The sequence below is a fragment of the Melopsittacus undulatus genome, chromosome 2, assembly GCF_012275295.1.
Source record: "Melopsittacus undulatus isolate bMelUnd1 chromosome 2, bMelUnd1.mat.Z, whole genome shotgun sequence".
NCBI lineage: Eukaryota > Metazoa > Chordata > Aves > Psittaciformes > Psittaculidae > Melopsittacus > Melopsittacus undulatus.
This window is the reverse complement of record NC_047528.1, coordinates 76112813-76128773: the sequence shown is the minus strand read 5'-3', so window position 1 is coordinate 76128773 and position 15961 is coordinate 76112813. Positions and strand designations below refer to the sequence as shown.

The following is a 15961-nucleotide window of genomic DNA, read 5'->3' as shown; positions in this document are numbered from 1 at the left end:
TCCTTGGTACTCCCTTTGGATTAATGCCTTCCTCTGTTTTCTGTCATTCTTTACTTTGGTTGTAAACATCAGGTTAGGAATCACCTTTTTATTCTGTGTTTGTACCTGACCCCATACTCCTAGGAGTCACGACAATGCTAAAAATTCTAATAAGAATGATGAAAATTCTCAAAAGGAGCTCCTCTTACTGCACAGACTCCACACAAGCTGTCATTCTCACCAGGGAAATGGACAAATAAGAGACCTTCTGACACCCTGTAGATCTTTGTGTTGGCCTCCCAATGGCAGGAGTTATCCTGTTTTCCTGCCAAGGGAGAACAAGACTTTTCCACAGGAACTCCCTTGCAGTTCCTTGGCCACATCAGCTCACAGTCTGTGTGCTGTGAGCCTCAGCATGGCTGGGCAACCACCCCATGGCTTCGAGGCAGGAACTGAAATTCTTTCCTCAGTTCAGGCAGCTGCCATTGCTGGCCTTCAGCTAGTCCCAGGTCCTTCAGACCCTGGTGCAGTTGTTTTTCCTGGCTATTTATATTTGTTTAATAGAAAAATGTATGCATAACTGCTGTCTCTCATAAACTGCTTGTGCTTTGGATAAGGACAGGGTACTTCATCTCATTTGGCTGCTCTCAGCTGAATGGGATTCAGGTCACCTAACTACTGCTGAGCTAGTGACCTGCTGGCTCCTCCTTCAGCATCAACAGAGAAAAAGAGGCAGTTTGGAGGAAAAGTTTATCAAACAGACTTTACAATGAGATAAGCGTGCTCCCAATAGACCTATTTTTTCTCCATTAACTAGAATAGGGGTTTCAGATATTCAGTTCATATTCAATCAGGTGAAAACTCATAGGATCCTATTTTTTTATTTATAATGATTGTGGGGTGGGAGGGAGCTGTAGGTACTCTGTCTCTGCAAGATGAGCCCATGACTATGATCAGCTCATGGCATAAGAGCACCTTGGGAAGAAAATGCCTTCATGGAAGAAAAGGAGGTAATTTTCAAATGTAGCATACACAGCAGGAAAGTTCCTTGGTATTTCCATGTGGTGATGAATCATCTACTTAGTATTTAAACTGGTTTGAGTCTAGTTCTGAGAATAGCCTTTGGGCATCAGTGGAACAGAGGGAATTGAACTCCTGGTTGTGTCAATTCTTTGTCTTCTGTATGCATTCTGTCAAACTGAATGCATCGGCTACTGCTGCATTAAGCACAAAACACTCATATAAAGGTTCAAAATGCCCTTACATGCTGCTAGCACCCTTTGAGGATGTCCAGGTGCCCTCACTTCATGATGAACTCCTGCACACACATTGGTTTATTTGGAAAGATTTAGTCTGAACTTAGCTTCAACCTTTTTGGTAATGTTTGTCTTACAAGGGCATTAAGAGAGTCATCACTGTTACGTAGTTACAATCTGCTTTCCCTGGCAAGATAAAGCTGTTACCTTCTTTGATTGTTTAACAGCTGAGAGGATGGATCATAAAACAGTGCAAGGTTATTGAGAGGTTCCTTAATCATTTGTCCTGGCCTCAGACACAGCGATAATGTTGAATTTCCACTGGTATTTTTGCAGCTCTTCCCACAATAGTATCTGTGACCCTAACACAGAAAACCATTCCTTTTCAGAAGAGCTTTTACATGTGTTCAGATTTAAGCCAAGGTTTATATCCCACTGTGGATAAAGACTACGAAGCAGAGAAGAATGAATTTTGAAAATTAAAGAAAAATTAATTTAAAAAGAAATAAAAGTATTAATATTGAGTCCTAGGCATGTGTTTGTGCTATAGGTCCTGAAATAAACTTAGAACTTTAGTGGGTCTTTCTTTCACTATCGTATTCCACAAAACTTTCCTCCATTGTTCAAAATACCTCCAGGAGATCCTGAAACACAGCATTAATTCAAAGGCCATCTATGTCATGCTGCAAAGAGCCACACATGCTAAAAATGGGTATTGGCAAATGTGGTTTCTGTAGACATCAGTTTCCAAAGGGTAGAATATTTTTTCTCAGGCAAGAAACCTAGGAACTCGTCCAGCGTGGAGAAAAAGGTGCAAACTTCTCAACACCTGATAGGAGATTGTCAGGACTAGTTCTCAAGAAAGGGCACAGTTTAAACAGTGCAGACTATGTGTGGGATTGTACATCCATGTATTTCACTAGCATAAATCAATGGGGAATGAACTCAGTGTCTGATTTAAGACAGCGTCCAAGGTGGGAAAGGCTACTGAATGTATTACTGCTTTTTCTCTTGCTCCTTTCCAATGCTAACTACTTTTAGGGTTTTTCTGGCATCTGAGATTGCTAGGAAGAAGATAGATAGTCCATTATGGTTTCTTTTGGAAGGACAAAAGTTGTAATTATCCAAAAATCACAGTGCTAACCCACATTATCATTTCCTGATGTCAATGATGTTGCTCATAGCCCAAATAGAGGAAAACAAATACTCCTCTTTGAGTTGAAGAATAGTTCTGGAACATATGAGAGGTCAGTGTTACAAAAAACATACAACTTCATTTAAGTATGAATCTGGTACTTATCTCTGGGTATGGAATCCATTCTTAGACAAGATATTTAGAAAAATTATATTAATAGCAGCAGTAAACAGAAGAGGTAAGAATGAACTACTTAAATTTACTACATTGATATTTGTTATTGATTTATATGTGAATATTTCTTGTAGGCAATAACATTATGTATTTGTTTGATTAAAGGGTGTATGCACATTTATGGGTACCCAAAGTTGAGGACATTTTGAGCTTTCCAGTGATGTATCTCCAAGGGTAATTTGGTTATTTTGTGAGCATGCAAAGACACAAGTTGGGATAGGGCATCTGCAACTTCCCTGGTCAACTTGCTCCAGTGCCCCACCACCCTTATAGTGAAGAATTTCTTCCTAACATCTACTAAACTTGTAAAAAAAGAGTAAAACTACCCTTTTCCAGTTTAAAGTCATTCCCTCTTGCCCTATCATTACTTGCTCTTGTAAAAGTTCCTCTCCAGATTTCTTGTAGGCTCCTTTTATGTACTGGAAAGCTGCCCTGAGGTCTTCCTGGAGCCTTCCCCAGGCTGAACAATCCCAACTCTCCCAGCCTTTGTAGGAGAGGTGCTTTAGCCCTCTGATTATCTTTATTATCTGAGACTGTAAGAGGTTCTGTGTTTTCATTTGATGCTGCAGGATGACCAGAAATTGATGCCTTGGGAAGATTTTGTGACAACATACTAGTCAGTGCTGCTGTGCTGTAGCAAGAGGGTGCCCAACTGGAGCAGTTCAGTCTGTGGTGTCTGAGGTAGTAAGGCCATGCCCTGCTGACTGGGACTGCTGCACTTCGCACATTCTTTTAATTTTCTAAGCTTTTAGTTTTGAATGTCTTTAAGTTGTGCATAGCTACTTTTATAGTTAATGTGTATAAAGATGAGAGACATCCTTTTGGATGCTGAGCAGTCTGTGTTCTAACAAGTGTTTAGAAGAACATTTTAGGTGAGATTATTGTAGTAGTCTCAGAAGAGTCAAACCAAAGACATAGGGTGGTATTTACTGTTCCTGTTTTGGCTCTTATGTAGATTGGAACAAAATTAGGTGCTTCTCTTCAGATGTTTTATACCCCAGATAACTGTGGTGAGATTGGTTTGACCAAAGATCCACCACACTGATACCTTTCATGATCTTTTGAGCCTGGGCTGGCTGGGAAATTTGTCAATGCCACTATGATGCATCAATATCAGAGGTATTTTTTTTATTATTACTAGAATTCAAATCCTATTGGAGATGCATTTTTTTGGTATAAAAATTACTTCTACTAATATAACACATTCCTCTTTCTATACAATAGTACTTTTAAAGGCATGAGTTAGTTAATTTCAGTGTGTTCAGTCCACATTAGGAAATTGTACAGCTTTAAAAACAGAAAAATCCTTAAACTAATGCACATTCTTGCTTTAGATAAACCCAGAGATGTTTGCTGACCATGTAGAGGCGTGTGTACTTTTTCTGTGCCCTTTCTACTTAGGCTTAAAATTTATTTTGCTCATATAATAATCATTAATAACAACTCTTGATATTTAGAGTAAAAGAAATTGAAAAGCTAGTTCTAAGCCAGTGACTCTTACAACAAATGCAGGGATGTATCTTCTAATTTAGAGAATACCGTCATCTCATTTTACAGGTTCTCTGTGAATGCTATCTAGTTCAGAAGATGCTGATTCAGCTAGAACATCTTTTTGACCTCAAAGAGAGAAAAAGAGTCTTGTTAATGATTATTAGACTTCAGTTTTAATATTTTTGCTCCCATTACCATGCCAGTGCCAGGTCTATATTCACATGTTTTGCAAGGTCAAGGAGACAGTTTGTGAATGGGTGTGAATACAAGCTGCAGTTCTTAGAACAAATGAGTCTTCATGCACTGACCTCAAGCTGAAATTCAGCTTTCGTAGATCAGCAAAATTATTCACATTTCTTCTGAGCCATTTGTCCAAAACTGTTGAAATGGGTTTTCCAGTTTTCACCACATATGAAGTGCACGAGACACCATTCACCTATGAAAACCAGCCATCTCTATAATGAAATGTGGCAGCTTGCTAGAGCACAATACAATGATCTGTATGAGCATAAAAAAGAGCAAATAACTTATTCTAAATTAACTACGTAGGGAATTTTAGGTCGGTAGAAGGTAGTTACCCAAAAACAAACTTGTCCTGTATGTACAGGCTAACATCTGTATTGTTGCAAAATAAATGCCACAGATATTTCAATAACAAACAACAGATGCCGTCAGTGCTTGGGTTTCAGATCTCATCTAAAAATGTTCCTCTTATAGGTGACCCTTTCCGCCACCCTTTCCCCAGTCCTATACAGAGCACTTACTTGCTAGCTGTTTAGACTGCTACACAGCTCCTTGCCAGCTTCCTATAGTTCAGCTTTGCCTTTAAGAACTGCCACTTCATTTATGATAACTGGCACTGCAGCTCTTTATATGCAAGTCAAAAAGTACAGTCAACTACATGACCAGAGAGTATAGCTGGGAGCACAGGACCAGTGCAACACAGCTGTTTACAATGATAATCTTGTATTTGGGTTGATGGCAACAGTTTTCAGCAGATCTGGGTGAGTCAGTGGAAATAAATACTCAATGTCTTGATAAACACACAAACACAGATGTCAGAAAGCAGAAGCAAAGACACCACTATTGTTCTGTGCACTACTAAGTTTTCATTAAAAAGGTATTTTTTAAGAGAACAGTAATGTTAAACTGATGGCCTAGGTCTTTGTAGGGAGTGTTCTTCCCTGGGAGCAGGGAACGGTCACATATATCACTCATGCGGAAGAGGCAATGACTATGCTTAATGCTGCTGTGCAGCCACAGTGCTGAGGTTGGACTTGAGGCCACTTTGGTTGACTTGGGCATGACCCAAACAGTAGTCAGATGGAGAATGGCAGGTGCATCCTGCACTTTACAGCACGTTGAATGTTGTGTTTGCCTGACACATGGATAGGCCCTCGTACTTCAGGTAGCTTCCAGCTGTATCACCATACAGTAATGCCTCATGGCTGACACCATAGTTTTGGCACCGGAGGTGGCTTGCTGCAAAGGCACGTGGCTTGTGCTCACCAGCTGAACTCATTCAGGTTGTCTATAGGGGTGATTTGGGATTCACACTTGCATGGCCAGCCAGCTGAGGCTGATCATCAGCAGTAATGCCATTGATGTCTGCCAGGTTCCCTGGGGACCAGGGAACAGCAAACCCTGCATTTGTCAAATAGCTGTGAGGGCTGTGATGGAAAAGGTGAGGAAGTGGATATCCTCCCTTCACACTTTACATGGGCACAAATCCTGCAGATCAGTGTGGTGCTGGGCACTGTCAAACCCTGGGACATCTCTGTGTGCTACTGTTTTCCTAAGTACTATCAGCTGCTCTCAGTAATGTGCTGCCTTTTTCTGCATGTGCTCAGTGTGCTGCACTGGTGGAAGGCTGTAAAGGTACTGGCTTTCTAACTTATCCCTTCCCTTCCAGAGGACATCTTTGTCAGCATTGGAGCAGTCAGAACAGCAGATCAGGAGAGCATCCAGCCTGGAAGAGTTGCTTCGCATCACTCACTCTGAGGACTGGAAGCTGTGGAAATGCAGGCTAAAACTTAAGAGTCTGGCCAATTTAGACTCCCGCTCTGCATCACATCGCTCTACCAGATTTGCTGCTGCTTTCTATGATATTGATACACTGAAAGGTAGGTGCACATTTGCAGCTGAGTCTGATCTTGGCTTCAGGACCACTGATTCTTGTGCAGTAAAGTGTTAAGTACCAGGGTTTCCTAGAATACACCCGTACTGGGAACAATAGAGCATTCATGGAAAATGAATTTGTATGAAAAAATGTCAGGCAGCAGCCTGAGTATGCCTCCCTGTTTTTTGTCCAAATCAGGCTTATTTTTCTCTGTATACTCTCCAAAGAGAAGATGCATTATGTATAGGTTTGTCAGCTCAAAGAATGGAGGGGAAGTCAATGTGCAAAGAACAGGTTGGAATGGCTGACAAAGGGACCAGCCAGCAGCATTGTCCTAAATATCAGAATTTGCTTGCAGGCAGAAACATAAGCTTTACCACTGGCATAGAAATCCCTTGTTTTATTAGGTGTGCTCTGATATGAGGCGCTGCATCAGCATCAGAGTTGCAGAGTAAGAAGGTATTGCCCTAATATCAATCTATTTGAGGAAGTATGTCCAGAAAGAAGTAAATCTTGAAACAATAAACCAACATCTGAATGCAGGCAATCACAATCTATTCCCTCATCTACTGCAGAAATTAATATTGTTCCTTCTAGGTGAAAGACTCAAGATGCATTCTATATTCATAGACATAATCAGCTACTACAATTTGGTCTAGCAAATAGATATCCTACAGCAAACCTACCCTGTAGACTAATGAAGGATAGACCAAGCTAGTAATTTTTTTGTTCAGTCTTTACCCTGAAGTGATATCATCATATCAATTTCCTTTGGGGAAACCAGATATTGCTAATCTTGTTCCAAAAACACTTTCACAATAACCACAGCCATATTTGCACACCATTACTCAGCTAAATTATGGCACAGCAAAGGCCTTAATTTGCTTCTCTGAGCCACAGCGCAGAAATGTAGCTGTGAGTGCCAGTCTGAAAAGGGTTTTAAACTTCTCATAGAAATTTGTACAGAAAAAAACTAAATCAAGTACACATTGGAATAACAATTAAAAAGGCTTTAATTAATGAGAAATGTTTTGTTTACATAGCTGTAGAAGTCTATACAGCAACATTAACAATTTATTGAGTTATTAGAAGTATTATCCAGTGTCAGGTCCTGTAATTCTCTACCCACCACTGCTCATTTAGTGAGCACTAGCATTTCTGAAAAATCAAAATATTCCTATTGTCAAAACAACAAGACAACAGAGGATGTTATCAAATGTTACTGGGGAACTGCATATTGCAATGGGTTTTTTTTTCAGTGGCAGAATAATTTAACTGTTCAGGTAATAAAGTCAGATGGCTATTGTTGTATAGGTGTAATTTTCTACTTGGAACAGCCATTAAGTCACTTCCTGCTTTCCCTTTAGAAGTCTAACTCTAGACACAGAGATGTTAGCTTTCTCAAAGTTAAGGCACTGAAAGTTAGGTTAAAAAAAGCCAAACAGGTCATCTTCTCCATTCTGCCATCCAAAGTGAAATTACCCCAGAACAGAAACTACTTTTGTTCTAATAACCTAATATGTTCAGGGTACTAAAGCTCCTTTTAAAAAACAAGCTTATAAACATGTATTTTTTTTCCCCACACCCTTTCCAGTCATTAAGCAATGACCTTTTTGCCAAGGGCATCTGTTTTGTTTTAGTAAAGTGTTTTGACAAGAAGGCTGGGTCAAGGCTGCTCATTGCTTCACTGCTAGATCATCTTCCACAGCACCCCAAACTCCTGCAGGGCAAATTCAGGAGTTTCTCCTCCTCTTTTCTAGAGCTTTAAAGATAAATACATGGAAATTTCATGTCACTGTGTCTAACCACAGCCTCCCTGAGCAGCTCAGCTCACCTAGGACTGTAGTGCTTTCAAGCTGGGCTCCCTATCAGAGCTAAATATCACAGCAGCTGCCCTGTGCTTGCTCACCGAAAATATCAGGTTGAACAAAACGTGACACCCACCTCTTTGTGACTGCCCCTTCCTATAACAGCCCTTCTGCTAAAGAAGTGGTTAATAAACTGAGGATGTGTGCAGTTGGAAAGGTCATCACTGCTTATACTCATTGAAGTGACATCTGAAGTGATTACATGCATACCTTAATGAGTCTGGCAAACAGTTTATTTTCTATTTTCAGTCCTAGTATTAGATTGCTGTTTTGATAGACTAATATTACCTAAAACATTACACAAAGTTCTATTGATTTTAGTGATTCTTCTCTTAATTTATTGTAAAATCATAATTCAGACCCCAAGCTCTTATTTCTTGTGTTTTTTGTGCAACTAGAAAATGGAGTGAATCAACTTTCAGGAAGGACTTCGTAGGAATAAACAAATTGATTCAAATATACATAGTTAGTTGAAGAAAAAGTTAAAAATAAAAGGAAAGGCAGGTAGGAAAGATAGAAATAAATGTTCGCCTGAAGAAAAAGTATAGCACGTAGATTAAAAGTGCTCCAGATTTTTTTACATTTTCTTTTTCAGAACTTCCCTGTAAATGTATCCACTGCTTGCACAATAGTAGGGTGGTGGGCTGCAATGAGATAGAAATTGTCTTGATAGTATAGAAGTTGCTTTTGATCTTTCAGAAGCCTGATGGAGGGGGGCAGACAGGAAAAATGTTTTTTTGTGATTTTAAGAGGGACTAAAGAATAAGCACTGGTGACTTTTGAGTAATTCCATAACAGGTAAGCAAAAACCAAAAAAAGCAGGGCCACCTCTTAACAAGACTCGAGATAATATTATGTACATGTCACTGTTTTCTCTCTCTGGTTCAGTCCGTTAATGCATTTTTCCTTCTCACAGTCAGAATTTGACAGATCAATCTAAAATAAATTACTAGTCTACAACAACTCAGTATTTGAAAGATGCCACAGTGTTTTGAATAGATAAATCATGCTTGAATTCATATTCCTGTTATTCAGACTTGAACCCCCTGATGGTACTGAGGTGTGAGAGTGTTTGTCTTGGATTTCATTAGACATTTTGGAAACAGTGTTCGCTGGCTGACATCCAATAAGAGTATTAATACCATCTGACCAGAATCTGTTAATCATTAATGTGCTCTTGCAGTCAGGCCCAGGCTCTGCTGAGTCTGTGGTGGGGTACACACAAAGAGAGGATAAAATGACAATAAAGAGGTCTACCCTGAAGAAAAGAACAGGGTGATGGCCAGCTTTGTCAGTTACCATGGAGCTGACTCTCAGCCAGGGGAAATCAATACAGCTCTATTTAAATCACTGGAATTAATGGAGATTTTGGTCCTCTGCATTGAAAGCTAAAGGCAGATACATGCAAAAACCTCTCTGCCAGTGCAGCTGGTGTAAGTTACTAGGATAATTTTGCACAGACTCTCCTGTCCTTAGATCGATCCAAGTAAGTGCAAATCGATCCAAGTAAGTAAAAATGACCTGCCAGCACTTAATTTTTATGTATATAATGCTTCTGCCTCACTAATCAGAGGTTTAACTTTGCCATGATTGCTCATAAAAATGGTGTTTTCTCCAGTCATAGATGAGGAATGGCAAAAGACTCAGTGTGTGCCAAGGGAAACCTGTGTGGAAGTTGCCAAAGAGCTGGGTACAACGACCAACAAATTTTTCAAGCCTCCTTGTGTGAACGTGTTCAGATGTGGGGGCTGCTGCAATGAGGAGAGTCTGAGCTGCATGAATACAAGTACAACTTACGTGTCGAAAACGGTAAATGAGGCTATTCATCTGTTTTCTTTTTACACTAGCCATCCAAAAAGGGAGGGGAAGGAGGATGTTTGGTTTCAGGGATCCTGTTATGAAAGATCTGTCTGCACTATCATAACAAACAGTAGAATTAATTTTTTATCCATATGGAGTGAATGCAGGCATGTGCAATGGCAATTTTACATTCATGTTGCAATGTTAAAAATGGATATATGTGTGTAGAGATGGAAAATCAGGCCCTGAGAAAGTGACTGCAGGCTCATGTGATGTTAAGAAGTTTAATCCTTCTTTAGCTTATTGTCACTTGGACCTGGGACCTCTGGAGCATATTAGTTCATGGGAATCCTTTGCACCAAAAGGTTAAGAGAGACTCTGGAAAATTCTGCTGTGTGAGACAGGAGTCTAAGTGCTGCATTTTCAAAATTACCATTAGTGCCAAAAACGCTGGCTAATAATTTTGGATGTACAGTTGTGCCAGCCTAAAAAGGAGACATTTTCATCAGGAGAGACCAGATGCTCTCAATCTGAATGCCTTATGATCTGAATGTGCCAAATTGTAAGTCAAAGGCTTAAAACAGTAGTCAACTACTGCTTAGGTACAACAGGTGACAAATACCTGAGTTTTAATGACCAATGGCAAAAAGTGAGCATAAAGAGAATAGTCAGAAAGTTTCTTTCTGTAGACTCCCTGTAGTGTCTACGTAACAGGGATATCTTGCTCTGGTAGGTGAGCAAAGCTTCAAGTTTAGTACTTTCAGTCAGTACTACAGGTGAAACCAGCTGTGTTCACATCTGCAGAAGGAGCACAAGAGACTGGTCCTCCTTGATTAATCTTCATTTTGTGCATCCCTACTTATAGTTGATAACACCTTTTGACTTGAAGTAAAACATTTTAATTATGAAAAAGGTTTTTCTTTAAATCAGAAGAAAGATGGAGGGCAGTTGATTTAAAATGAAAATTGAAGTCCTCATGGGCAGCAAGTCAAATTCATGTCTGTATTGGTTTCAGGTTTGTTGGAATCTAATTCCACTGTGTCTAGTTGTACTGGAATATAGCTCGAGTAAAATAAATCAGGGCCTGTCTTTCTTGCGCCAATGTTCATTAATTGCTTTCATTCCACACCAGAAGGAGAAAGCTGTGTTGGCCACACACAAAAGACATCTGGTCAGTTCAGGGAGCTAGGTCAGGCTAAAATGTATTTATTTATATATGTGGCTTTGAAGCAGCAGTTTATAAGTTTGTTGAAAAACTGCAGTTTTGCAGAGTGTAACATTCCTTCAGCATTCTTCAAAATAACCATTCCCTCAAAAGTCCCCAGCTAAGTCCCACTCCTGGATACACCACTGTCAGTCCAGATTTACTCCTCTAAAATTAATGGAATTACTCCCATATTAGTAACAGCATCTTTTTTTCCTTGTCATAAAATATCCTCTGAAGGATATTCATGCCACTTGAAGTCAGGCACTGTGACACCTAAATTCAAATGTCCAAGCAGTCTGTCTTAGGAATACTTTTCAATGCCTACATGTGGCTGCAGCATTAAGCCAAGACATGCTGGCACGCAAAGACGTACCCTATGTGTGCCTTCATTTCCATGGGAAGAAAGCTGGATTGAGGGAGGTACAGGCAGGGGGTGGGTCACTTCAACAGCTCTGACACGTAGCTGCCCAAGGAACCAGAGCTTCCACAAGGCTAAACAGAGATCAGCCTAAGCAATCTGCATGCACTGCAGTTAGGCTGCTTGGTTTCTTAGGCTCCTGCTATAATCAAGAGAGAGATGTTTCCAGGGAGATTCCCTGCAAGAACACAGCTGAAGTGGAATGAACTCTATTTACTCCTGTTTTTTACCAACCTGCAGAGGCAGTGGAGGTGAAATTAGGACAGTTAAATAGCTGTCTCCATAAGCGATTGAGATTCAACTGATGACATAACTGAGGACAAAGTTTCCAACCCCTGTATTTTCCATTTGACCCGAGCATTCAGAATAACTTTTGAGTGTGTTTGCAAATAATTTTGAGTGCTCTAGGATGTTTAACAGCTGGTAATACAGCACTGGAACCAGCATTGTGGCAATTCCCTTTCCTGGTGGGCATTGTTTACTTTTCAAAACCCTCAGTGCCCACTTGCTCATGGTAACTACCTCTGGAAAAAGAGCAAAGATGGGAAAAGTGGTAGCAAAGAATAAGAGGGTTTGAATCAAAACTCCAAATTCTGACTGTATAATAGAAACTGAAAATGTTGTTTCACCCACCTAGCTCTTTGAGATCTCGGTTCCCTTGACAAGTGTTCCTGAGCCCGTACCAGTCAAAATTGCTAATCACACAGGCTGTAAGTGTCTATCAAATACCCAGCGCCATCAGTATGCCATCATACGAAGATCTGTGCAGTACCCAGAAGAAGATGGGTAAGTTCCCTCATTTACAATTTCTGCACATCCTGTGTAGTCCAAAGTATGAAAATTATTTTGCTCTGGTTTGGTCATTATAATGGTCCATTCACTTCATGTTATCCTAACAGTACCTATAAATAACTTGATTGTCACTCTCAGTTAGAAAGGTTCAACTAAACCTTGTGAATTAGAAGTGAATGGACACCAGAATTCAACAACAGGCTAGTTCAGCAGCATCTGGAGGCATTAAGACATAAAGGTGGTTGAGTGGGAGCTCAAGTGCACATATTACCACTATGCTCCACTGGGGCTATTTAGGTATGTGCGCATATACTTTTTCAACCTGACATGAGCAACTCTGTTCATGCATTATTTAGGCAAGGCACAAGTGGGCTTGAGTGCTGTGCTGTGCTCAAACTAAAGCCCTCTGCCAAACCTGCATGTCAGGTAAGAGTCAGTGTGAATCATGGCTTTTCACTTTCTAGTCCAGTCCTGGTTTGCATCTTTCAGGCTTGTTGGCTGGAGAAAAGTCATCTCACATCTAATCCAAAATATGCTATAAAATACCTGTAGTCCTGGTGAGAACAGGCTATGTTAATTTAACAAAGACTCTAGAAATACAGATAGCTTGAGTGACTCACTGAAAGTCAGATGTCTGTCTAGCTCTGCATATAGGCTTGCCACCACAGCTACCCTTCAGGTAGACATCTGGACTAGGGGAGAGGTGGCATTTCAGGAAAGACACTTGCTCAAACAGACTGCTGGCCCCTCAGAGTCCTCTTCCTACATGAATACAGATAAACCTCAGCCTTCTTCTTCCAGCTTGTGAGTTCCTCTTCCAGAGCAAAGTGCCTGAAAGTCAAACTGGTCCCTCCAAAACTGGGAAAAGTCCACTGCACATCCTTAAGCATGGGCAAATTGTAAGCTGGAGCTGCACTTTCTGGCAGCTTGACAAAATCGAATACAGTTACATGTCCGAAACAGTGTAAGACAAAGACTACCCTAGGTGGGGTAGAGCTCTTTTACCGAAAAAGGGAGCTGCAAAACTGTAGCTGTTTCCTAGGGATGTAATCTAAAATAGGTGCTGTACCTGTTCTTTCTAGTTGCTGGGAGCCAGACAGCTCAGAACTGTCAGCAAAACCACCCAGTCCCAAGGTATTCTTTTTGTAGCAGTAATACACACAGATGCCATAGCTTCACTGCGTATCAGCAGGCTCATTTTGCCAAATGACTACACTGATGCTCCTTTTTTTTTTTAATTCCTATGGGGTTTGGGGTTTTTGGTTTATTTTTTTTCCCCCCCTTTTTTCTAGATGCCCCTTTACCAGCAAACTTTGTCATAATGGATGGATCTGGGATAGTGACAAATGTGAATGTGTTGTAGATGTACAGCACCCCAACAGAAGAGAAGGTAAAGATGAAATTACAGATGGACACATATGCCTTACTGTCTTCATGCTGATTTTGTTTCATTATGTTTTTGTCTTATTTTTTAATTGAGAAGGTTAAGTTTTGATTCCACATCCCTAGACAGACTTGGCTTAGAGTGTAGAAACTCATCTGAAAATAAACACTTGTATTTGCTTATCCCCATCTCCTACTTTTTTGCTTGGATGTTTTATTCTCTTTGTATAAGCAATCTGAATGAGAAATAGAAAATTATTAAAAAAAGTGAAGTAGATACCCTGGATAATTTTTTATTTTATATGGGCCTTAAATTGCACAACGTGACTTAGCAAAAACTTTTGAACTGTTGAAAAGAATTACCCTGGAATATATTGCATGGAGAAGGTGTTAAATTTTTATTGTGGGAAATTCTTAAGAACATACTTAACCAGGAATAAGATAGGCAAAATCCATCCTGCCTGTTAGCTGTAGTCAGTGCAAAAGATTATATGACCTTTCAAAGTATTTGACTAGTTTTTATAATAATAATAAGTTCTGTAGGAAGCTTTCAAGCTGATATGCCATACATACTCAGGAGTATGCATGTATAACTCTTCAGGTCTGCGGAAGGATATGCAAAATGGTAAAATTTATAGAAGTATAGACTACTTCCCTTATCCCTCCACTTTTCCTGGAAAACTGTAATCTGCTAAAGAAGTTTGTAGGAAATATTCTGCGGGTAACTGTGTAAGTCTAAAGATACTAGCAGTAAACATTAAGAGTAGATAAAAATTCTCCAAGCCCTGTAAAAGGTTTTTAAAAAATTGTTTTTCTCAGGAAATTGTACTGGTCAAAATAAAATTAACACAGCACTAGAGCAGACAGACACAGAAGGAAGCCTTGCTTTTGCAGTTTAACCTACATGCCGCAAGCAAAAGAATAAACCATCCAAGGCAACAGTAAATGCAAGCTGGCAAGCAATTCCTTAACTAGCAAACTAAAATAAAACTAAATAACTTTATAAAGTGGACTGTTGATTATAATCTCTAATTTTAATAAGCAAGAGATCAGTTTCATAGTGGTTTCTGGAGGATCTGTTCTCACTCTGGATTAGATCATCTGAACATCAGGTTAGGTACTTAAACTCAAGTTAGACTTTTCACTCCAGAAAGGATTAGTACTTTATAAGTAAATCCAAAGGACTGTGAATAGTCCAAGACCTCTTAACTCTTAGCCTTTTGTAAGGTCAGTTTGGAGCTTTAAAATTTGTGGCTTGTTGAATTATAGCTTTTGTTGACACAGACTCAATATTTCCCCAGATTAAATATCATTCTCTAAAGTACATTGTGTTTGGCAGTGACTGAGACAAAATAATTTAAAATCTGTCTTTGATGTTGAAACAAAGTGAGACCAAAACACTCTATACCACTTCACACATGCCAGACTTTATCACCCCAAGGAAGGTGTTTGTCTTCCAAGAATTTTGGGCAGATTCCTTCCTCCCTTCCAATAGGACATGGGTTTTATTCTGTCTGGATATTGGTTTTCCAGCATTAAGCAAATAATAAAGAAGGTTTATTTCAAGTAATGTGCAAGCCTCTTCTGGCCACTGAGATCAGAGCTCAGGCTGCAGAGGTCGCAGACACAGGTTACATTCCACATTCCATAGGTTAAATCTAAAAGCTAATTGTAAAACTACAGGAAATTACCTTCCCAATGACACATTATATGCCATGACCTTTAACTGGGGATGTGCTGCTAGCATTTTAATAAAGCTTTCATAAATTGTGGTCCCATTTCGTAAGGATCAGATTCTTATTGTATTCCAGATGTGTATTTTGAGAGCAGATAAATGAGGTATTAGACAGTGCGATCATTTGACTGGGGTTTTGTTTCTGAACCAAAGTATTTTCTTCCATATTCCACTGAGAAGTGTGTTTATGCTCCTTACCGAAGTGCTCGACCAGCTTGCACCTTACTAGATACAGCATTACTTTTGCAAAATTTCCCCAGTATATGAATAGTGAAGTACGTTTCATGGTGAGTGGGACAGTTTGCATGGATGTACATTTTTGTCTGGGGCACAGACTAAATCCTTTTTGAGATTTTGTTTTTAAAACCTGCTGTCCAGTAAAGATTTGTGCATTCCAAAACCTAACATTAGACTCTTTTAATATATGGCCCCCAAATTTTGTTTTGCAGGATTCAACCCACAATAAATGGCGGTATTAGAGTAAGTGAAATAATCAGTCCAATCCTCTCAAGTCCTTTTTTGCACAGTAAACTACAACAGAAAT

The 15961-nt window shown here is 39.7% G+C and overlaps 1 protein-coding gene across 1 annotated transcript in view; it reads left to right on the top strand.

Annotated features, from left to right (window-relative positions):
• VEGFD (vascular endothelial growth factor D) overlaps positions 1–15961 on the top strand; it is a 30262-nt gene that overhangs the window by 11292 nt on the left and 3009 nt on the right. Inside the window, exons 2-5 of the mRNA XM_005151458.4 lie at positions 6008–6218; positions 9701–9891; positions 12145–12293; positions 13592–13689. Of these exons, the coding sequence (XP_005151515.1) occupies positions 6008–6218; positions 9701–9891; positions 12145–12293; positions 13592–13689 (649 nt within the window). The remainder of the gene's footprint in view (positions 1–6007; positions 6219–9700; positions 9892–12144; positions 12294–13591; positions 13690–15961) is intronic.